This window comes from Dermacentor silvarum, chromosome 3 (genome assembly GCF_013339745.2).
Source record: "Dermacentor silvarum isolate Dsil-2018 chromosome 3, BIME_Dsil_1.4, whole genome shotgun sequence".
NCBI classification, from domain to species: Eukaryota; Metazoa; Arthropoda; class Arachnida; order Ixodida; family Ixodidae; genus Dermacentor; species Dermacentor silvarum.
In genome coordinates, this window is record NC_051156.1 from 200,438,895 (window position 1) to 200,462,926 (window position 24,032).

Genomic DNA, 24,032 nt, shown 5'->3' on the forward strand with positions numbered 1-24,032 from the left:
ACCTTTCATTCCTACTTTAAATTGCAGTCGTTGTTTGGCACGTTTTCTTACAATTCGACCGATCAGTCCTACTTTAAATTCTACGACGTTAGTCGTGGAGTGGAAGAGTTCTCGGGCGGGTACTTCCGCGAGTCTAGCAAATTGAATTTGAAGACGTCACCACACGGAAAGAAAATGGAACGGAAATTTTTTCCAGCTTCTAATGGTCTGATATCACTGATGGTCTAGATTGCACTTTTGAGACACGCTACTCACTACGCAATGGCATAGCCAGCCAGCCACACTGGGAACCTGGTACACTGGCGCGGTTGGCTACCCTACATGGTGGGAAAGGGAAAGAGGGAAGTTGAGAGAAAGAAAATATAAGAAACATAAATGAAGAGCCAGTCAGTGTGAACGCGCTCGCAGAGAAATATACGCTAACAGTCACAAGCGTTCGTACGTTCTAGTCGCCTTCAAGGAGCGCAATGGGGTTTTTGTGGCCTTGTGCATGCACGACTGCTTAAAGACTAAGGTTACAAAATGTTGTCCTCGGAGAAAACCGTATCATCCTAGAGACAGCCTTGTTTGAAGCCAGTGGCGAACGGGTGCGATTTCTGTGCGCGTGTTAGACTATCGGCTTGGATTTTTCTAACTATAGTCTTCTTCTCCCCCCCCCCCCCGCCCCTTCTCTACCCTCCTCCCTCATCGCGTGGCCTGCCAGTGCAAGTCTCGGCGACGGAGGATTCGAACCGGTACATCGAGGGCGCTCGTCTGCCTGGCCGCTTCCAGTTTGCCCAGTTCCACCTTCACTGGGGCGCAAACTCGAGCAGAGGGTCGGAGCACACGGTCCGTGGTTTCCAGTACCCGCTCGAGGTAGGTGTCTGCACCAAGCACTATCCCCTTCAATTCCTTTGCACATTCAGGAAAAGAAAGGAAGAAAGAAAGAAAGCGGTGGTCCGTGAGAAAACCTTAACGCGAGAGCTCTGCGTGTATATAGAAAAGCACGGGAACGTAGAAATCGTCTCGCTCGTTATTCCCTGAATCGATTTTGATTATGTTTGTTGCACATAAATGAGAAAGTTCAACTGTACGTAGTGTTTGGCAGCAAGTGATGTATTAGGGTTCTGACTTCCCTTTTTTTTCTGCGAAATATTGCTAATTATCAGAAAACTTCACAACGACGAAACGTCAAGTTCACGACTTCGTAAGTATACACTATGAAAACAGATATCAGGATGTGGACAGATATCAGCAACAGATATCGGGAAAGTGGTCCAGATTAGCATGTTATACTTTTATATACCACAGGTTCATTCACACCACGATGAAGGTGCGACCCTGTCGGCGTCGAAGTAATGCCGTAAACGTTTCCCTGTTGCTGATTCGGTGCAACTCACTTCTCTCATTTTGTTGCAGCTTCATTTCGTGCATTTCAACGCCAAATACGGCTCCGCCGCCGAAGCCATGAAGTACCAAGACGGACTCGCTGTCATAGCCGTCTTCTTCGAGGTAAGTGAAAGAAGTGATGTATCTTTAGTAAACACCTTGCTTGCGACAACACGCTTCTGATGACATGGTGTCGGCTCGACAACTGCTCGCTGTATAATGTATAGATGTTTATGGTCAAAGCTTTCTCCATATTTGTCTCGTTTTATTGCGCAAGAGTGCTTCGCTATAAATTATTCAAATTGTGGTATCTGAAATGCTCTTAGTGGCACAGGAAGCGACAACACCGTTCTGGAAATATACAAACGAACATTTATTGCGCCCTCTATACAATAAGCAGCTAGCCGGACTCGATGATGAATCGAAGATCGTTCGACTCACCACGCAACGCTACCCGTGTCACATGTACACCGAGACTTAAAGGGACGTACACTAAAGAGAAACACTGAATCAGTTTAGATTGATAAAGTATTCTTCGAGAACTCCACTTCCGTTGATTTTGTGGCGAGAGGTCGATTATTAGAAGAGAGGATGACGGTGAAAGTTTCGTTTTTAATTTGTCGTCGAAATTTGAAGGCCGTTACGTCATTGCAACGTCACTGATTGCAAAGCATTTTTTCGCATTTCGGCCGTCGCGGTTCGTCAAAATTTCTTGAAACTTCCCGAGCTCAGTCTTTGGCTCTTTTTGAATACAATGTAGTACATTAAATGTCAACTGGGCTCGAGCAGACGTACGGAATCAAAATACGCGCCGTCAAAGCGCGCTGGTGCGTGAACTTTAAGGCGACGTCGCCACCACCCGGCTTTCGTTCTTGCGTCTTTTCTCGCGTACCGAGCGCCTCCTCGCGGTAAGAGTGGCTATTTTGCTATTTCGGAAGGATAAGTTACTAACACAGCCAAAATAATGTCGCTCCGGGCTCCGAAGCCGAACGGGTAGCCTTCCGCGGTTTAGTCCTGCAAAGCGCACCGACGTGGTTGATCCCCGCGCACAGCTGTCCCGAAGCCCCCGAAAAGAACAAGTTCATCTCGCGTCCAAGTTATTTAAACCGTCAGGTAGCGCTAACATCGGAACATTCGTTACAACTGATGCGCATAAAGAACGAGGACGCAAGCGACAAATGACAAGGAGGCATCGGAACACTCGCGCCACATCTCGTCGTATACGATGCGTAACTGCAACACCGGCTCCCGCCGCCGCGACTGTGTCGTGCGGCAAAGCCAGACGCGAGGGGACGCGAGAGTCGTGCTGGGAAAACAAACCGTCAGGAGACGTGAGATAGTCGAGCACATCCCCGCAAAATGTGTCACAACCGTTCAGTGCCTGCGACAGAATTCGCGCCAACGTGTGGATGGCATTTGCAAGGCACACCGCGGTCCGTGCTCGTGTGCTACCTTGTTTTCTAGCAGTTGTGACGCAGCGATTCTTTTATCTCGACTCTTTTTCCATTATTGTTATTAGTATCTGCCGTGCGATTTTCCGATAACTCATGACTCTGACGTTGCTCACTTCTATGAGCCATAAGAGCAACTAAGGTTGAGCGTTTGTATAGGCTGATAGTCCTCCCTAATAGTTTCTATAGCAGTTCCAGCTCTCTGTCCAGCTCCCTTTAAAACCTATTGAGACCGCTAACCACATGTCACGCTTTAATCATCTCTGGGGTGAAAAAAGGTCGGCAGTCCCGCCCCGGGCACCAGCGTGAGTATAACTGGGAGTTAGAAGATTGGGCAGAAACCATAGCAGGATGAACCTAACGAGGGACACATACCGTGCTCTGATACCAACATCGGCCCATCAAGTCACCACCTTCGATTGCATAGCCTCCGAGATTGGCGCAGTTCATTCGGCCAGACAGCCGTCCACGCAAAGTGGGGACAAGAGATAAATTGAAAGCTTCGCTGTAATAAAGAGACACTAAAGAGAAACACTCAGTCAGCTTATACTGATAAAATATTCCTTAAAAACTCTATTTTCGTTACTTTCGCAGGTGATGGGTTGATTGTTGAAAGAGGGAACAAAATTAAGAGTTCAGTTTTATTTTTATTTTTTTTCGATTTCGCAGCTAAACCCTCATGACGGCTGTGAAACCCCAGCGCCGGTACGTCAGTGTGACGTCACGAATTTCAAAGTATTTTCTCCTATTTAGACCGTTGTGACGCAAGAGAAGTGCTTGAAACTTGCTACGTTCAACATTTCGCTCTTTTAGAATGCAATGTAGTCCACCTTGAGCAATAACAACTATAGGCCAAAGCATACGCTGTCGAATTCTCTGACGTCACGACGAGCTGGTGCGGTAACGCTAAGGCAGCGTCGCGGCCTGTCTTTTTTCTTCTTTCTTTTTTTTTTTTTCTTGCGGCATTTCCAGCCTACCAAGCCTTCCCTTCCTACCCACATTACGGTAACAGTTCAACTATTGTTATTCCAAAGCGTAATTACCTATTCAGCTCAAATTGTTTTTCTCTTTACCGTCCCTTTGATAAATGTCTGCTGCACTGGAAGTTGAAGCTGAATCATCATTGAGGTCGCGGGTTCCGCTACGCGGCGTGCCTCAAAATGACATCGTGGTTTTGGCACGAAAAAAAAAAACACACACACACACAGAATTATTTTTCTTCTCTCATCAAGCTTCGTGGTTCCTATACTCGTTCGAACCGATCGCGCGTAAGCGCTATTCGGCGTCACCGCGTCCTCCAACGGTGTGTGGTGCTGCTCCTTCAGTGGCGCTCGTGTTGCAGGTGAGCCCGACGGCGAACGACGACATGAGCGTGCTCGTGGACGCGCTCAAGGAAGTGCGGCTGAGCGACGAGAAGGGCTTCAACCTGCAGAGGCCCGTGGTGCTGAACCGGTTTCTGCCGCGCATCACGCGCAGCTACTTCCGCTACCTGGGCTCGCTGACCACGCCCCCGTGCTCGCAAGCCGTCACCTTCACGGTGATGACCACCACTGTGCCAATCAGCGAGGAGCAGGTACACGCGAGAGCCTTCCTGCTATACATGTATATACACGCGTGATCTGAGCACGTTGGTGTGAGTATCTATGATGAGGAGATTTACAGAAGAATAAAAATTGGTGGACCATTAGAGTTACAGAATGGATACCAAGGGAAGGGAAGCGTAATCGAGGACGGCAGAAAACCAGATGGGATGATGAAGTTAGGAAATTTGCAGGCGCAAGTTGGAATACACTAGCGCAAGACAGGGGTAATTGGAGATCGCAGGGAGAGGCCTTCGTCCTGCAGTGGACATAAAATATAGGCTGATGATGATGATGATACTTGTATATTTGGACGGGTTGGTGATGTCTTCCTTACCTTTGTCCCTCTTTCTTTATCTCTTCTTTTGAGCTAAAGGTTTTTTGTTATTTTTGTTATACTTCCCTCAGACAGCAGTCGAACCCACCCTATACGTCTACACATTTCCTAATTTCATCACTCCATCTGATTTCCCGTACAGTTCTCCGTACTGCATTTGTCCACAGTGCCGAAACAACTGGAACCGCAATGCATTCCGCTGTAGATTTTGTGCACTTATTCCTCGAAATTCGCGCAAGGCACAGTTTCTAGCAAAGGTTATGCATTGAGTATTGGCTCACTTCAGTTCTGGAATTACAACGCGTCTCCTGAAATCATCCATTCAGTGTTAATTGGTAAAGAATTGTTGATCGATAACTGTGTTAGCGAATATCGGGCGAATTATTGATATTCCGTCGCTGCTATGAAGCATGGACAGTCAAAAATTATCGTTTTGCCTCGAATACCATATTTTAATGGGAGACAGTCGCGGCTGAAACAGGAGGTATAGTATCACACTAATTGAAGCTCGTCGTCCGACTTCCGCTCGCCATGGTAGAGGACAACTTTGGAACGCGCGTTCCGACAGTATATAAGATGATAACCACACCACGCGCTAAGTGCGCCGCCTCCTTGACACAGCGTCGTGCGGATATCCCTGTCCCGTCATTTCCTTTGCGACATCATGTGCAATCGCCAGCTCTAGCGTTTTCTGTGTCTTTTCTTTTCTTTACCAGACTAGACGCGGAACTCCACCGCAATATGCGACCAACTATTGTGTCCACATTCTGCGAAACTGCAGGCGTAGGAGAAACAGGCAGGCATGTCTGCTGCCTTGTGAACTATCCACAATGGGCCTTTATTAGACTTTCTTGCAAATGGCACTGTATTTCTGCTTTGAAAGAAAGAAAGAAAGAAAGAAAGAAAGAAAGAAAGAAAGAAAGAAAGAAAGAAAGAAAGAAAGAAAGAAAGAAAGAAAGAAAGAAAGAAAGAAAGAAAGAAAGAAAGAAAGAAAGAAAGTTGTCGCACTGGCGCTAATGCTTGAACACCGATTAGTTGATCTGTCCACCAGAGGGGAAGCGACAGTATGCAGACCTACCCACGCCAATATGCACACAGTATGTAGATATCTACCCAGCTGTCGGTTTATATAGACTCCTCTGGCCTCCTTGAAGCCCTTGGGTTCAGCGATAACAGGAAGAAAGTAAAAATGCTCGCAATAGAGATTAGTAAAAGGCGATTGAAGGTTTGGTGGCAGAAAAGTAGCGAGACCACGAACAACGGAGGCGTACAAAAACGAAGTTCCCAATAGTGGTTCAGAATGTTTGATGCTGGTAATTCCTTCTGCGCTTTATTTTTTTAAGGATAGATAGGACATTAGGCAAAATAAAAATGAGAGCTTGGTGGCGCAACCCACCGCCCTGTTCAAAAGGGGACGCTCATAGCATCCATTCATCCTTTGTAAATAGTGTAATAAGTTTGTGCGTGTGACTGTATGTACTGTTAAGTGTTTATCACTGTATATATCATAATCATCACCCAGCACCTGGAGTAGTTTGTCAGGCGAATAGCCAGCAAACATCTCCAGCATCACATTAAAGCATGTTTCTCTCTCTCTATCTCTCCTTCCATCCATCCATCCACCTCCAGTTCCCTACTCATGAAGTCTTCAGAGTGTTTCGCAGATAATACGACCGAATGCAGGGGACGTACTCTCGGACGATCGCTATCGGCGATATCACTTTCAGTGCGCGCTTATTGGTTGGTTGAGCAAAACCAGATGAGCTGAATGGCTGGTTGAACACTATACGTCACGCGAAGGTGATAGTATCGCTTAAGGTGATCGTCCGAGGATAGGTCCCCAGGTCTGCCCTCTACCGCGTTCCTCTTAAGCGGCCGCCCACTTAAACCCTCGGTCAAAAGTTCCGAGACCACCATTTGCCAGAAGCTGTCTCCTGGACAGGCCATTGACAGCCCTCTGGAGGTGTTAGTGCCCTCAAAGCTCCGAATTTCGAGAGGCGCCGTTGTTCTCACTTCCTTGAGCGCCATGGATAAACAAGAGGTCGCGGGGCGCCATTTTTATCTGTCTTTGATAGCCTAAAGTTCGAAGCAACCGTTTTTTTTTTTCTAAACACGGAAAGCAACAAGACTCTGCGCACAAGCTTAACCATTCGCATTGTTGCATTCATTGCGCAATATTTTCTTGAAAACGGTCAATTTGCAATGTCACAAGCCGTTTGAAGCCGGAAGGACAAAGTCTATAGGCAAATCCATGCACTAACCACCATTTCCGTGCTGGCTCAACCGACATGCTTGGAGCTCCCACGGACACTACCGCGTCATATAGTTCCCTCTAGTTAATTTTGCAAGAGACTTTATATGCCCGCTCCTACTCCCCTGCCCGTGCGCGAAGTGGCCGGCTGGAGACAATAGAGAGCTTTAGATTAGGGTACGCAAGCCGCTTGCGACCCCTAATCAAAAACTCTCTAATGCTCCTCCGGCCGACGGGATCGGCCTCTCCGCCTTTTCTCTCAGTAAAGTTCTGTCCCTCTCTCTCTCTCTCTCCCTTCGTCTACACTCCACAGCTGCAGCAGTTCCGGCTCCTGCGCGCGGGCAAGGACGAGAACTCGTCGACGATGGTGGACAACTTCCGGCCCACGTTCCCGCTCAACGGCCGACGCGTGTTCAAGAGCTTCCCGTCGTCGGCCACGCGCCCGGGCCTGGGGCCCGAGGGCTTCCCTTCGGTACTGGTCTGTCTCCTTGCCTTGGGTGGTGGACGGCTGCTGCTGCTACGCAAGTGAACTGCTCGGGTGTGGTGGCCGCCGCTGCTTCTTGTTCCTCCTCAGGCGTCAATGCATCTGGTCTCTCTCTCGCACACACTCACACACACATGGACACACAAACACACACACGAGGACACTCTGCGTGCAGGAACCTGCCTGCTGGACACTCTGGTTCACAGGACGTAGCGTATATAGTTCTTCTCACGCACCGTAGGTGGCGCACCGCCGTGAACACCGAGCTTCTTCTTCTCGTATGGTCGCTCGGAGGAAGGGGTCGTCTTTTCGAACTCTCCGAGCCCCCTCTGACACCGCGGCTCGCAGAAGAACTCTGAACAGTGCCGTGACATTTTGCGTAGAGCGGGCACCCGCCCCCCTCAGCCAGGACACGAGGTTCAACGCCGACCACTCGTTGGGACTTTTTTTTTTTTTTTTTTCTCGCACGTTAACCAAGCCGGTGCTTCATACGTCATTGACAAGGCGTCGCCGCAAGCGACTCGTTGGCGTCCTAAGCGAGGCAGTTTGTTCGGGTGATCGTTGTTGTTGCTTGCTAAGTTGACATCGTAACGGGGCAAGTTCAGGCACCGATTCGACGAATGTGCAGCGACGCCGTGAGCAGTGACATCTAGTTGACGCGTGCAAAAGACTTGTTTATTTTTTTTTTTTATCCCAAATGACGGAATGTGCCATGTGACACTTTCGCGATGCTGGTCATGTTGGTGCGTTTTGGCTGGAGACCACCGGCGCAGTTTTCCTCCATTTTCGATAACAGAAAGCGCATTTGATCGTTTTCCGCAGTAATTAAAAGTTGCGCTGGCGAGTAGCATTCTATAGAAAATTAAAAACTGCCTTGGTGCGTCCCAGCAGAATACATCCTTAGAATAGGGCTATGCTTACTGCTAACACCGTTGTTGTTGCCTTTTGCGTATATGGCATCCTTGTTATTGTGCATAGTTAAACACTATAAGAGTGCTGCATGTCACTTTAAAGTCGGAAGTACAACTTGCTCACCGTCGTTTATTAGTCCAGCCTATGCGTTTATCATTTCGCGGCTAGTCGGATACATATCAGCGCATGTTGTTTTTTTTTTTTTTTTTTTTTTGCGATAAGATACAGCGGCATAATTCCTTTGGACAGACAGCCAGACAGATAGTGAACTTTATTTGATCCTGGGGAGCTTCCGCGAGGGCCCCTATCGGGGACCCGTGGAAGCCGCTGGCCGCGTCCTTTTGGACAGTCGAAATTTTTTTATGAGTTTGTAAATGTGATTCTCGGTACGTCACGTAGCGGGATCACCTATGGCTGTTTTATTAAGGTTTACGTGCCACAGAAACTTCTATGGAGCGTTGAACGCGTTTTTCTCGGCAGGGCAGTCGAAATGCGTGTGCGTGGTTCGTTCGTGATTATTCTATCTGTTTTCTTTCTTTCTTTTTATTGCTCTTGTACTGCGTTTTACAGACAGACACAGCTAGGCTGGTTTGTTGTTCCAGGTGGTGAGGCGGCAACCACATGGAGCGTATTCCCGACGTATTGCTGCTCGGCGTCTCCCTGCGTCGGTGTTTGTACTACTTTACGGCGGGTCTTGACCGCGTTTTATTGTCAGCTGAAATGCGTTTAATGCAGCTAATTACTGCAGCGGATTCTCAATGGTGTCCACTTCGGCAATGGTAATGGCTTCGTTAAATATGAACGCGCCTATACGCTTTGCGACGACAAGCAGGAAATACGTATAGTAATTACGTCACCTAAATGTGGTGAGTAACAATCGCTAAAGCAATCTCTGGCATGGAACATATTGTGCGTCAGATGATCCGTGGCACCGGCATTCAGAGATGGAGCAGGTGTGTTTTTATTGCAAAAAAAGACATTTCTTTTATTTTTCTTCAGAGTTACACTGCCCTTAGAATCAGAGTGAAACGTTTCTTCCATCCACCAGTTATAGAAACGAGAGCTTGAGCTGTTTAGGCGTTGACGAAAGGGATTTCCTCAGGCTTCCGGACGATATAGTCGCAAATTGCAACCATGAAACAAAAATTTAGGCCGCTTAATTAGCTCGTGAAAGAAAGTGTTCTTATGAAGTAAACCTATCTTAGCGAAGTTAGCACTTTAATCACGCAACTACCAGATACATCGACAAGACGGAAAACGTTACGGAACTTTCCCACTATTTTTGAGAAGTGAGGTGGTGTTTTTTTTTTTTTTTTTTCAATGCCAAACACAGTCTATAGGCAGCAGCTTATTGCCCATGTCGTAGCATTGAAAATCAAAAAGCAAAAAGGTAGACAACGGGGCAGCTGCATGTTCTAGTTGGTATTAAAGCAAATAATAAATTATTATTATTTGCAGCCAAGTCCTTATGTAACAAAAAGCAAGGCGAGGAAGACTTTTTCGTCATCGCCATGTGTTTCTTCATCATCGTCTTCGTGCTTCCATGTTTTTATGATTATTTTTTCAGCCCCCACAGACATTTTGCCGCCATACGTATTTGAGAAGCAGCTTTCTCTCTCAAAGCCTTTATATCAAGCTTTTTTACTAAGTTTCTTGCCAATAGTGTCCCGTCCTTAACGTTTCGTCACCATTTAAGTGAGATATATAGCGTATGTATATATACAGGGTGTCCCAGCTATCACGCAGCACGATTTAAAAAAAGGGGAACGGCGTTACGCGAAGCAAACCTAGTGCGTATTGTTTCCAGTGCAGTGGAGTAGCCGCCAGTAATTTTTTCGTTGCTGAGATTTAATTAGCTAATTGTAATTAATTATCTAACTCGAGAAGTACTGTCCTAATTATCAAAGTGTCAATGATAAAATTGTAGAGCAACATGAAAAACTACCGATACAGCTTTTTGTTGCTCAATACGTGCCACATAAATGTGTTTTTCCGAGCGTGAAAGAAGCCCGCGAATACACGCAAAGTGCCTCGAGCGACCAGTCGCGCGGCAATTCTGCGTGTATTCGCGGGCTCCGTTCAGGCTCAGAAAAACACATTTATGTGGCACGTATTGAGCAACAGAAAGCTGTATCGGTAGTTTTTCATGTTGCTCTACAATTTTCTCATTGACACTTTGATAATTAGGACAGTACTTCTCGAGTTAGATAATTAATTACAATTAGCTAATTAAATTTCAGCAACGAAAAATTTACTGGCGGCTACTCCACTGCACTGGAAACAATACGCACTAGGTTTGGTTCGCGTAATGCCGTTCCTCTTTTTTTTTTAATCGTGCTGCGTGATAGCTGGGACACCTTGTATATAATGTCCACATAGAGAGCTTACGCACTATTCATGCTTAAGTGCGTTCACACGGCACTGCTTAATTGCGGCAACTTCATCAACATATCTTGAGAACAAAGCTAGCTGTATGCGCGGCGTAACTCCTAAAGAAAACCCGGGAAATTCACGTAATGTACGTCAGAAGTTATGTGAGGATAACCCCATGCTTGCGTAATTTTCTAGTGCCAAAAATATATATAGCCAGGCGTCCATCAGCGTGCGCATGCACGAGTGGTTCATCTAACGGGGGATACATATAAGACAGTACGTCACGAGCTTATAGGCATGAAATGAGGTATAGGAGCGTGAAATGTTCTTTACGCCCAGTTCCTAAAGAAGGTTGAAATATGTGACATCTTCCAGGGAATGAGATATTATGGTGCGACGCCTTTGCTACGCGTCAGTGAGCTTCCTGCACTGTGTAGGGCTGTCATCAGTCTGTGAGATCTCGTTCGACCGAAGAGCTTTTTTTTTTATCTTTCTTTTTTTTTTTTTTGGCGGGGGGGGGGGGGGGGGGGGGGGGTCACACAGGCAGTCGAGGTGACAGGGATTCGTTCGAGTCAGTCAATGAGCCAGATGTTCTTGTCGTGTTGTCATTTTTGTCAACGATCTTCCCTGTACATAAAGGTGCACGTCGGAAAGGTTTATAAGGAGCTGCAGCACTGAATTGGTTGGTGCGAGATCGAGAGAAAGATAGCGTTATGTCTTTCGCATGTATATTTTTTTTTTCTGTAACATGTTTGAAACTGCGAGAATGCGTGGTTGTTTCATATCTGCAGTTGTCTTGAGCACGGGCCGAGTGTTTTGCTTGAAAGGAGACACCGCTATCTATAACCATCGGTGCACTAATGCAGGCGGTCAAACGGATCCTGCTGTAGCTGGAAGCTAAAAGCGCACGCGCAGGCGTAGAAGCTTCGTTGTTGCCTCTTTTTCCTCAATGCTTACAATGTATAGTTGCGCTTGAAATGTTGTTGAAGTGTTAAAATAGTTGTGCTTTAGTGTGGTTAAAATATTTAGTACTTCAGAGTTTCCAATCATGAACTATTTCCTTGTACAAGAGTGTGAGAGCTTCAGCGCCTACAACGTTCTGATGGCATGTGGAACGCTTCATTTGTTTAATACAGAAGTGCAATTCCGGTGTATTTAGCGTTTGCCTGTAAAGCACTCAAAAACGTGCTCAGCAGTTACGCGCGTAGAGTGCGCATATAATAGTGTCCGTTGTTGAAACCTCGGTAACTACCCGCCGTGGTTGCTTAGCGGTTATGGTGCTGGGCTGCTAAGCACGAAGTCGCAGGATCGAGTCCCGGCCACGGCGGCCGCATTTCGATGGGGGAGAAGTGCGAAAACGCCTGTGTCCTTGCACGTTACAGGTGCACGTTAAAGAACCCCAGGTGGTTCGATCAAGTTATTCCGGAGTCCCCCGCTACGGCGTGCCTCATAATCAGGTGGCGGTTTTGGCACGTAAAACCCCGTAATGTAATGCAATGTAAGCCTAGGTAACTGTATCACCAGAATGACAATTTTTTTTTTCTAGTTCAATTCCTTTGTCAGCACTGGTTGTCGTTGTCAGCTGACCTTTTTTTCCCCCGATATATGTCCCGAATCCGTGATCCAGAACAGATTGTTAAGGTGGTTAAGACCGCTGGAAACGATTCCAGCAAACCACGTGCATTGTATTTCTGCAACGTACGGCACCGGTTCTGAACTTGCAATATATACCACCCCGTGACTATGCGCTCTTTGGCGAATAGCGCATGTGCAGGGACGAGGCGTAAAAAAGAAGGAAAAAGAAAGAAAAAGAAAAGCAGTTCACGCAGTGCTAGAGCTCCGAGGCGTAAATGTTATGTTTTCTGGCGGAGGCTATATAGTGCCCTGTATCTAGTAATATTGACGGAACTGTTACCAGAAATACCTCCCAGTGCAACCACGTTAGCCCTATGCCATCAGGCTTTTATAGCGTATAAATGGTAAAACGAACAGGTGTACGAGCGAAACAACATTGGCTTGCCAAGACATGATGCTCATCCAGTCGTCAGCTGAGTGAGCTTTGTTACTGAACACGTCTTTTATGGCATCCATTGGTGCAACCAGCACCTGTCGTTGTTAGGGCACCAAGAGAGTTGCTCTGTTTGTCCACTAGACACCCGCTTATACAAGCGCAGGCTTCCACGAGAGCTAATGTTTTATTTGTACGCGTACGTTGGCCGCTTGTTTTGGCACGGGAGTCATAAGTTCGCAAGAAACGTTGCCACGTGGACAACTTTTTGCAGCAAACATGAAAGTGGTGCATTGGCTTCATACACTCTGCATCGACTTTCCGTTTGTCAAGAACTATACGCTTAATTCATCGTACAAGAACGTATAATCGTGTAGATTTAGTTCTTCGCCCGAGTGACATGGAGGCCTCTTTGCGCTCTTCGTGAACGTTCAGTTGCTGTGAATGGCTGCTGAAAGTTAATGTGCGAATTTAGCGTTGTATCAAAATGGGGGCATGACATTTTGCTTGTTTTTTGTAAGGGCAGCCGATTGCTACAGTTCTTGTCATAATACAGTTGGCGCTCAAAATACAGACATTTGTGCTAATCGCTTCACTGTTTAGTGGCACGTGACAAACTATAGCATGTCACACGTCTTGCCAGATATTTTGCTAGACTTCAGGTAACTTTGTTGAGTTGCAATCAATTAAGCTGCGGCACGCTCGTGATTTCCCAGATGTCAGCAGCCACGTCTCCTCGTGTGAGCACACTTGTGAGCGTGCCCCCTACATTTGTGTCCCGTTGTGCGCATGCATGCGCCGAGTCGTCGTGTTATACATAGGTGCACTCAGTTCCTGGCGTCTTCGTCGCAACAAGTCATTTCGTTTTCCCTTACAGATCATACTTCGTCCGGTGTTGATTGTTGTTGTTATCGTTGTTGCTGTTGTTGACCTTGTAGTGGTTTATTTAATTACATGCACGCTCCGGCATAGAGTTATAGCGCGCCTTGTTTTCTCGACGTATACGCGGTTATGATGTTGTTGAGTGAACCGCCGCAGATAAATATTTCGTAAGTATCGCAGCAATAAGAAGAGCGGCTCGATGCTAAACGAGCTAGCCTTAAATTGAGAAGTTTTCGCAACACGCTTTCTTGTGTTATTTAGGTGTCCGAGTGGCGTCTGGCTGCAGTAGCGAAGGCTTTTAGACGCATTCGCAGAGCTGTGACGTCATCTGCGAAATGCGCGCGTCAATAACGGAAGCGACCCTGTACGCCTGTGCACACTGCAGTGTGAGCTGTGTCAATCAGGGACGACTCAATTTGAGGCTAGCTCGCGCATTGCACAAAGACATTTTAAGGACTAGTGTAAAAAAAAAAAAAGGCGTTTGTACTATACATGCCGCATGAAATTTGTTACACATGTCGCGTTCGTTCCCTTCGGCCTCCGTTTGTGCCTGGTCGCTTGTTGTTTATCGTTTCGAGCGAGGGGGAAAAAAAGAAGAAATGAATGGGAAAGAAAGGACAGAATGATAAGATCGCATCAAATAAAATCAAAGTTTATATTTATTCCGCAATAAAGGAGATGTTCGTTTCACGAATTGTTGTGTTCACGGCTCTTCCTTCTTCACTCCGTACATCACGGCTTATAAGTCGACTCTTATTCGAAAGCGGCCATCCAATATTGGGTAGATGGTGCAGGCGTTCTACCTATGCGCGCGCCGTTAATTTGTTAATTTGTGTTCTTGCTGCGCTTGTAAGGCCGGAACTGGAATAGAGAATGCGTTGAGTTATACGCGGTGGTATGCGGTACTTCTCCTTTTCTCTTTCTCACCCGTAAGGAGGGTCACTGCGGTCGCTTCTTATCTGTGTATACACGTAAGTCGTGATGGGTGATGCGTAAGTCGTGATGGGCCTTTAGACTGTAATTTCCTCTAAGCAGGCAAACAATAAAATCAAATAAGCTCCGTTCAAGCTAAAAGCAGGCAAACGTTCGCGGGACGAGAGGAAAATTCAAGAAGCAAAATAACAGACCTCAGCAAACCTTTCGTAAATGCAGTTAATATGCAGTCACATCAGTACACGTTCATAGCCATTTAGCATGTGCCACACCAGCCACAACACTACACAATGGGTCATTATAGCTGCGACGGAGACCGGACACCAAGATTGCCCAACTTCTTGTATAGAGATGTCGCTGTCAAATGACACACACACGCACACGCACACGCACACGCACACGCACACGCACACACACACACACACACACACACACACACACACACACACGCAAACACACGCAAACACACGCAAACACACACACACACACTCAAAAGAAAGACTGTCAAGAGATGAAACACCGACAACAAGTCATCCCGGTATAACATGCACTGCACCGCTAAGGTACGGTCAGCCATAGCTCGCTAATCGGTGTCTCATTTAAAGGAGCCTCGCAACGCAACAAGGTTTTTTAAAACAGTGCGTTTTCGAATGAATGAGCTGAGCTCTGGTATCAGCATGACCTCCGAAATGAGTTCGCTGGGCCACCATAACTCAGAAATAGTAGCATCGGCGGTATCGGCACAGAACTATTGCTTATCTTCACCAGAGGGCGCCATTACGTTATGAGCGACATTTTGGTTTCACTGGACCAGTCGTGACGTCATAATAAACCAATCATCGTTTTGGCTGGTGCGTCACGGTAAAGGAGAAAAAAAATGGCGGGTATTATAAGAAGTGTGAGGAAAGAGCAGATCGTCTTTCGAGTGAAACTGTAGAGTTCCTGCTGCGAGTACTGCTCAGTTATTCAGGAAAGCACTGTCTAGCGACGAGACGGGTTTATCTGCCATGTTTAAAATGTCTTGCAGGGCTCCTTTAAAGGCATATGCCTCTCTGGTGCATCTTGTCAGCAGCTCCTGGTTTTCCTGTTGAGTGTGTTGTCCCTTTTGTTGTCTTTCTACCACGATGTAGTCAGTGCCGCGAGAACTGTGCTCTGCAGCGGGGTGAGTCACGTGGTTGCTTTGCAGGGGACTGCGGTTACAGCTCGCCTCACGAACTCATCTCGGTTTCGGTTCTTCCTTTCACACTTCTCTGTTCTCTGGGTTCTTTTTCTCTCTGACATGCCCGAACAGGCTGTGGTTTATTCGCTTACTCTGGGCACGACGCTATGTATAGTTCGTGTTCGCAGTGTGTATGTGTGTGTTTCCCTATTTCGGTTGTTTATGTTTGTCATGTAAAGGAACATGGTTTCACTTCACAACGCAGTAAGTTTTGTTTTAATGCCGATTAACGCCAGAAATTGCACGTACATTATATGCGATTGGTTTCTGGGAAAGGGGGAATAATTCGCCTATGAGTTGGAGGCGAGAGTACTTTTGCAATCGTAGTTCTCTCAACCACAACACATCGATTGGGTAAGGTGTAAACAACAGGACAGACGATGACATCATGGACGGAGTCCTCAAGCGGACCATGAAAGTCCTGCATCGAGTCACTTGTCCAATATTTATGCACTATATATATACATATCTCTCTACGACTCTGTGTTTCGACCTGTTCTTTTTTTTTTTCGTTGGTAGGTGTGTGTAGGTGGTGAGGAAGGGAGGGATTTCAACAAACTAACGATGCAAAACAATACTGCAGCTGTGCCGCTGCCGTTAGATTTCCTGCTGCGCATCTCCTGCCACGTGATTGCGAGGTCAGTGGCTTCAGTCACCACGACAAGCATAACACACATGCGAGCATCGGAAACCGCAGCCGACGCGACAGACGTGAGGCCGCACGTGAGGCCTGCTTTAAACAAGCAACAGTTGTGGAGCTTTTCTTTTCTTTTCTTTTGGAAGTTTACAGGCTCGGCGTGAACGCGCTCCGCAATTGAAGCATCCGGCCACTAGCCCACTGTAAGCTGTCGGAACGGATAGGCTATACGAAGCACGAGATTTAAAACATGTTGCACCTAACCATTCCCCCGCTGTCCTGATTCCGGAGGAACGAAATTGCCTATTGTGTGCGCTTGCAGCAACTGCCTCCAGACCTCGCATCTTCTGCATACCCTAAGAAAAAAGAACGCCACAGGACCAGACTTATACGCCAGGCCTGGAAGGTTAGAATAAGGGGGTGCCGATATAGGGTGAATGAAATGGGAAACCTTCTAATAGGAAAGGGCGAAGGGTTAGTCACTCTCCCCCTCTTCTATAGAAGGTAAGGGAAGCTATACTATAAGCGTTGTCAAGGAAAGGAGCCGTTGGCAACGACTGCCTTCGTCATGACGAAAACAAGTCACTTTGTCCGAACGTCGCCTCCCGAGACACCCCTTCTTCGACCACTCTTAGTCAGTCCACATTTTCCCGCGTACTTCTGCCTTGTTTGGATCTCCAGAATGGAGTTACATGTGTGATAAGTAGCTGATTGACTCATTTAGAGCGAGTTTCCAATACTCTCTTCGTTGTTTTTAGAGAGCATATGAACCATACAGCGCAAGCCGGGTGTCATCGGCGGATTGGAGCCCAGACACCGCAATTGTTCCCACGATCTAGTGACCTTTGCAGGCTCACGCCTCACTCTATGCACGGCCGGAAAGAAGACGGCGGGAGAAAGCTTTTCCGTTCCTCTTCGCGAGTTCCTGCACAGGACACGTACGCCTCGTTGTGCCTCCGGTCGACAAATCCGATGCGATACGGAAGAACGCTGCACGACCGACGTGAAACATCCTGTGCCGAGCGTGCTCCGTGGCACAGGAGCCGTCGTAGATGGAAGCAAGGTGCGATGGGCCTATGACCCTGGTCGTATACGTGACTCCGCGAAGCGGACGCATGAATGAAAGCTCGTAGCAAGAGGCAATCTAAGCCGCGTTATGTCGCAGTGCCGTTCAACAGCTTCATTCAAGTTGGCTGGTGCGTAATGGTTCATCGTTCAGCGCCCGAGGGAACAGCACGTATATTAAACGAAACACAAGATATATCCGAAGTGGGCTGCAGCGTGGACGTCTCTGGAGAGGCCGGCGACGTGTTTGTTGCAACTTCACGGGTATCGCGTTATAGTTCTTGAGACTATATGGCTGGCTGCGTGGGGACCAAGTGCTATACAGGTAAAAGTTTGACAGTTGAGATGGTGCTTGGCACTGCATCAAAGCCTGGGAAATTATTGAGCATATTTTAGCAAAGTGTAGTGCCATTCTGCCCAAAATAGGCGATGCAAGCGCGCACATCGAGGAAGCACTGGGATTTCAAAGCAGCTATGAAGAAACTATAGTACGCAAAGGATAGACAAGGGGAGTCTGGATGCGGTTGCCCAAAATTGAATGCGCCGTAGTTTTTTATGTATTTTTGATCGCCGATGGGCCCTTTTCACGCCATGCGGTACTCACGTCGTCACGTCCGAAACGAATGCTGTATAATATGGCATACAGCCTCGTCGCGGTGACTACTTGAATCGCTTTTAGGTGAGCTTTACAACCAAAGTATCTTGCGGCGAAAAATGGAGGTGCGTGCGTCGCACTGTTGCCGCGTAGACACCATTCTTAGTTACATAAGGTTACCTGCAAGTCACGTTAGGATTTCGTGTTTAGGGGTGAATACCGACGGGGAATGATCAGGACGGTCTCCTCCAATGGTAAGTTGGTGTCGTTAACACGATTACGTTGCCATCTGTAAACATCAACCACGGTTCAACTGTGACAGCTTAACATCGCGCCTGGGACGACACTGCAGCAGAGGTACAGCCCTGCACCGTAGAAATTTCATTTTTTTTTTTCATTTTTTCTTTGGATGTTGTTCCGAAGGGCTCGCTCTCTCTGACTTTCAGCTCCAGGACGCCGACGACTCCTACGCCATCCTCAGCGAGTCCGGCTTCGACGACAGGTTCAGGGTAAGTTCGCGTGTGTGTACAGTACGCGTATGTTCCACGCTCAGGTGTTGTGGCTTCTACATCGAGAGAACACGGCAGCGAGCGAAGCAAACTGTGGAATACTGTGTTCGCTCCTCCCTCGAGCTTCGGCTTGCCGTCGACAGCTAAATAAGTGCATTCGAATTTAACGGCACCTTTCTTTTAAGAGCAACAGAAGATAGACGTTACAGGTGCAATCAGTGTAGAAACCATCAGTATGACTACACGCGAAAGTAGTAGCTGAACATAACACGTGTAAATGCCGCGCGATGTCTCATTTTTCGTCGACGTCGCCGACAAAGCGGGCACGCGGGCTTCGAGCCACCCTTTCTAGAGCGCGGGGAGAATGGTGCGATCCGGTGTGCGTTTTCCTATATCTTTGTGTATATATAGGAGGCCACTGCTTCCACTTATTTTTCTCGCCAGATACGCTGGTCACCACTGTTCACGTAACTTGTCGCAGAAATGCGACAGCGAAAACTGGGGCCGACATGCACGTCGGTTCCGCTTTTCTTAGCCTGATCAGGGTGTCCTGGCGTGGCGTGGAATCGTATACAAAGGTACGAACATCACAAAGAGAAGCGGGGATGTCGGCGTTGTCGTCGATGCGGCCATTCTCTAAAGCAAGTCAAGCAGAGGGCCGCTGGCAGGCGGCACAAAGACCTTATAAGGAGTGCACCAGTCCCGAATTCTGGAGAAAGCTGTACTGAAGGCTAGACACCCTCCAAGCGGGCACGTTGTCGCAGAACTTCACGCGCAGTTCTTGCGTTTTTAGCTGAAGTTCAAGCGGAAAAACGAAATGTACCAAACAAACGCGATTAATAGCGATAATGACGCATTTATTATTGCATCTGTTTGACTAATGCTTGAACAGCCACCATCTTTCGCTAATGCTTGAGCAGCCACCACCCTTAGCCTTTCCCCTTCGATCATATAGGTAAAAGAGTCTATTCCAAGTGCCCTTGTCGCGTCCCAAAGATAATACTGCTCGCATTCCGTTAAAATTCAGTATGGTTTGATTGTGATTATTGTGTGCGAGCCAAAAAAGAAAACGGTTGCAAGCGTCGGTCCAAAACCCTGTCCGACTTTCTTTCACCAAACCCCACGTCCCCCTTCACTGCCACTCAGAACCCGAATCGGAAACCTAGCGGTGACCGAGGTGGAAACCGGCGCCAGCAGCAGGGAGGTCGTCCCTCGTCCCGGCCCCAAGGAAGTTCGCGCCCCGGAGGCTCCTCCTCCTCCTCTGGTTCTCGAGGTCCCCGACCCAATCCAGGCCGAGGCTCCTCGCGAGTCGACGGCGGAGGCTCCTCGCGCCCTCGTGACTTCCCGCGAAATGACGACGGGCCGCGCGACTCTTCCCGAAACGATCGTGGTCCTTCCCGGTCCCGCGGCGACTCGCCCTCGCGTCCCCGAGAATCCTCGCGGCCTCGAGATCGAGACCGTGAGTCATCCTCTACCGGACGTCGTCCCCAACCCGACGACGACTCCCCACCGCGACGTCAGGGCAGTCGTGACGAGGAAGGCTTCCGTGGCAGACCCGAGTTCTCCCGAGGCACCCCCACTTCCGGTCATCGTTCCCAACACGGCGATGCCTCCCCGCCTCGACGTCAGAGCACTCGCGACGAGGAAGGCTTCCGTGGCCGACCAGAGTTTTCCCGAGGCCCAGGTCATCGTCCCCAACATGACGATGATTCCCCGTCGCGACATCAGGGCACTCGCGACGAGGAAGGCTTTCGAGGCCGACCAGAGCTTTCCCATGCCAACTCCCCTTCCGGTCATAGTCCCAGAGGCCCTAATCGTCCCGAAGAATTTCCTCACCACGAAAGTGTACCCGGTCCCGAGGACTTCGCAGTGCCCGCTGGTCACCGGCAGCGCCCACGAGGCAACTCGCAGACACAAGGCTTCCAAGGACCCGAGCCGTTCCTTACTCCCCAACAGTCCCGTGGTCCCCAGCGCTTTCCCGAAGTCCCCCAGCGTAACACCGGTCCCGAGCAGTTTCCCGGTCCCGAGCGCTTACCTGTTCCCGACCGACAACCGTTCCCGCGTGACCAAGGGTTCGCTGGAGGTTCCCTGGAGACTTCGCTTCCCGAGCAAGTGTCGCGTTCCCAGGAGTTCCCTCGTCGACAGGAGTTCCCTGACGGCTACGGTAGGCTGACACCCCTTGCAAACTAAATGTATTTGTAGCTAAACGTACCAGTCCAGTGTATCGAATGGCGAGGCAGATCCCCGATGTATATGAACAAGCTGTGACGGTTATCAATCCAGGTATGATGAGATCGTGAGCATCGTAGCATGGTGATCGTGCCTTCGATGCGTTTGCCCAAGACGTACTAAACAGCGTCTGACCGTTTGCATAGTACCTATATAAAGCGAATGTATGTATTGTATTCTCTCTATCTTGCATTATGGTATTTTAAATTTTAAAATATCCGATTCAGCTGCACTCACGTTCATACCACAAGCAGACGTTACGAAGTGGCTAATAGACAAGTTTGCATCGTGTACATAGCATAACGTTTGAACCGCGATTAAGACTAGCATGTTATGTTTGGCACGTAGAGTAAATCTGCCGCTGTAGCCCGTTACCAGCAATGACTCCATTACTGGCCACATCGCCGGCTTTTTAAGTCCTTCTATGCCACGAACATATCAAAAGACAAGTCACTTTCCACCTGAAGTTAAAGCTAAATGCAAAGCAAAATAAGCTTTACCGTGTGCGTAACTCTCCTAAGTGAAACTTCAGATAAAACCTGCCTTTTCAAAAAAAGAAAAAAAGCAAGAACAAGGTAGCCACGTCACTTTCAAATTGCCGCACAAGCTCTGTCACCGCCAGGTATTTTGAAATCGTCTTCTGGGGCCTAATTAATGTTTATTTGGTAAATATTGATTACCGTATAGACCCGTGTAAGGGCCGCACTCCCAACTTGGCATCCCAAAATTTGAAAAAAAGAAATTTCCAACGGAGAAGCAATCGCGTTCGGTGCCCCGATGCCTCACGCACGCATTGGCGAATATTCGCCAAGGTAGATATACCTGGTAGCGAAGCTTCCATAGAAGCCCATACGTTCAAAACATGGTTGCTTACCGGCGGTTCATTAAAGCGGTTCATGGGGCTTAGCGCTATCTGTGTGAGAAGGGAACACTTCCGGCGGAAGAAAAAATAATTTGACGTCATATCCGTCAAAAACAGAAGTGACGTCATTTTGTTCTCATAGGCGCGAAATTTGTTTTCGGAGGCCTGCCATTAGAGCTGTATGTTCAAATGCCCCGCCATTCGACTTAATGGGCGTTCCGAGTTTTCAGCGCGAAAAGCGATGCCGGAAAAGATCAGCCATACGGGTGTCGAAATCGCATCGCTGCACAGAACATACTTTCTTAGGAGGCCGACGAACACTTTGGGCGTAGATTGCGTTGAGTGCTCGTCCTTTCGTCGGACGCCAAGCCCGTCGGCCAGCGCTGTTGCGCGAAAACAACTAATACCCCTGTCAAGCGGGAAAGTTAAGTGCACTTAGGGAGAGTGTCACTCGGTTTAAGTGCACTTTGCCAAATCTAAACGGCGCAAGCGGAGTGTCACTCGAAGAAGAGTGCACTCCGGTCGGAGTGCGTTCACGAAACGCACTTTGCTGGTCGAGTGCGTAGCCTCGCCGCCAGCGGTTTGAATGGTACAGAATGCAATGCATAAAAAAAAGGACACAGAAGTTCGTTTTAGTTGTTGAACAGCTAAACACAAAATAATTTGTGTTTAGCGAGAAGTGAAACAGCACACTAATGAACAAAATTATCGTATACGCAGCTTCGTCGCACGCCGCCATGTTGTTCTGGATTGGCTAGGTATTCGTCTTGGCCGGCATTGACTTTGCAACACCTCATAGTAAAAGAAATGATGTTTTTGTTGAGAAAAAATAGATTAAGTTTGTTTTTATTTATAATACCACGTAAAACAATCACTTTTTAGAAGTTTTTTTTCTTTTTTATCTACATATTCAAAAAACGCACTCGTGTCTGTCGCCATGTTTCTTTACGGCGAGTGCACTCCGTTTTCCCGTTTAGCACCGCGTAGCCTAAAGTGTCACTCAAGCTCCCGAAGTGCACTCCCCGTAAGTGCACTTAACTTGCCCGCTTGACAGGGGTATAAGTAAACAAGTATCTGACGGTCGCTACTATTACTTTTGACTGCACAGGTTAAGAAACAATAAAACTACCCGCGTCACCTAATTCAGGCAAACGTCGACATGCGACACAACACATGTGAGGGGGGCGTATTGTAACAGGTGAACTTTACGAGCGCGCCTTTCCACGCACTCCAAGAGTTGCATGGCATTGCAAGTGATAGCGGCGTCAACGCCCACCGCTATCGATGGGCGCTCTCACGGTGGGTCCTGAAAAAAGGTATATATTGATCATGATCTAGTAAAATACAGTTGTATCTTTTCTCGCCATGCATATATAAAATGAATTAGGAATTTTATTTTCGTTGAATGAATCTAACTGCGTCTCGCTTTAATTTAAAAACGCTTTTTTTCTTTCCCAGTCTTTATTCCCCCCAAACATAGTCGCACTTCAATCGCTGCTCCCATAACCACCCTTGCTGATGTCGGTGACAATTGGTTCTGAACCGCTTTTCGCCCGAAGCTTCGCGACCTATGTTAATCGACCTTGTATTCGCGCGCTGCGTACATCCGCGTGCCGCTACTAGATGGCGAGAGCTGCGCGTTGACCCCTGGTGCAATGCTATCATCCGGGGTGTGCACAGGTCAAGGCTGCGCCGGCACCATTTTGACCAAAAAGTTCGGTCCCGTATAAGGGCCGCACCTCGTCAAAACTGTGAAGAAAAAAAAAGTGTGGCCCTTACACGAGTCTATACGGTACATTATCTTCAAGAGAGAAAGAAGGATGGCAGGAAGATTAACCAGGTCCGCGATTTTGTAGCGATGCCTTATGACTTATTTTATACTAGTCTTATCATCCACCGCTCACGGCCGGCTGATCCCGTTGATAACGCGAGCGGACCGTCGCTCCGACCACTGACAAAGCGCGATAAGCGCGAAAAGGCATTATTACCGGAAAGGCATCGCTACAAGATACCGGCCCAGACAACCACCTGGACTGGAATAATGTAACGATTCTACGCCAACGCTATTCCTTTTCACTCTACACCAGTGATCTGAGCGGTGCTCCGTCGATGTTATCACCACAATCAGCTTGCTCGTGAACGTGGACCGATAAAAATGGAATAGAATCGCGGAAAGCAATCCCTACATTATACCGGCCCTGGTTTGCTGCCCTACACGGGGGAGGAGGAAGGGGAAAGGGAAAGAAAGCAAAGATGTATAAGGAAACACATGGAGGCCAACCAGACGGCTTTCCGGTTTGATACCTTACGCTATACACGAGGGGTAAGGGAAATTGG

General features: G+C 47.9%; 1 protein-coding gene across 3 annotated transcripts in view; it reads left to right on the plus strand.

Annotated features, from left to right (window-relative positions):
* LOC119446475 (carbonic anhydrase 7-like) overlaps positions 1-24,032 on the plus strand; it is a 118,051-nt gene that overhangs the window by 86,374 nt on the left and 7,645 nt on the right. Inside the window, exons 4-9 of one of the 3 annotated variants that reach the window (XM_037710910.2) lie at positions 704-855; positions 1,399-1,491; positions 4,162-4,392; positions 7,301-7,459; positions 18,542-18,604; positions 19,751-20,768. In XM_037710910.2, the coding sequence (XP_037566838.1) occupies positions 704-855; positions 1,399-1,491; positions 4,162-4,392; positions 7,301-7,459; positions 18,542-18,604; positions 19,751-20,768 (1,716 nt within the window). The remainder of the gene's footprint in view (positions 1-703; positions 856-1,398; positions 1,492-4,161; positions 4,393-7,300; positions 7,460-18,541; positions 18,605-19,750; positions 20,769-24,032) is intronic. The other 2 variants (XM_037710912.2, XM_037710913.2) reach the window with 2 other exon arrangements.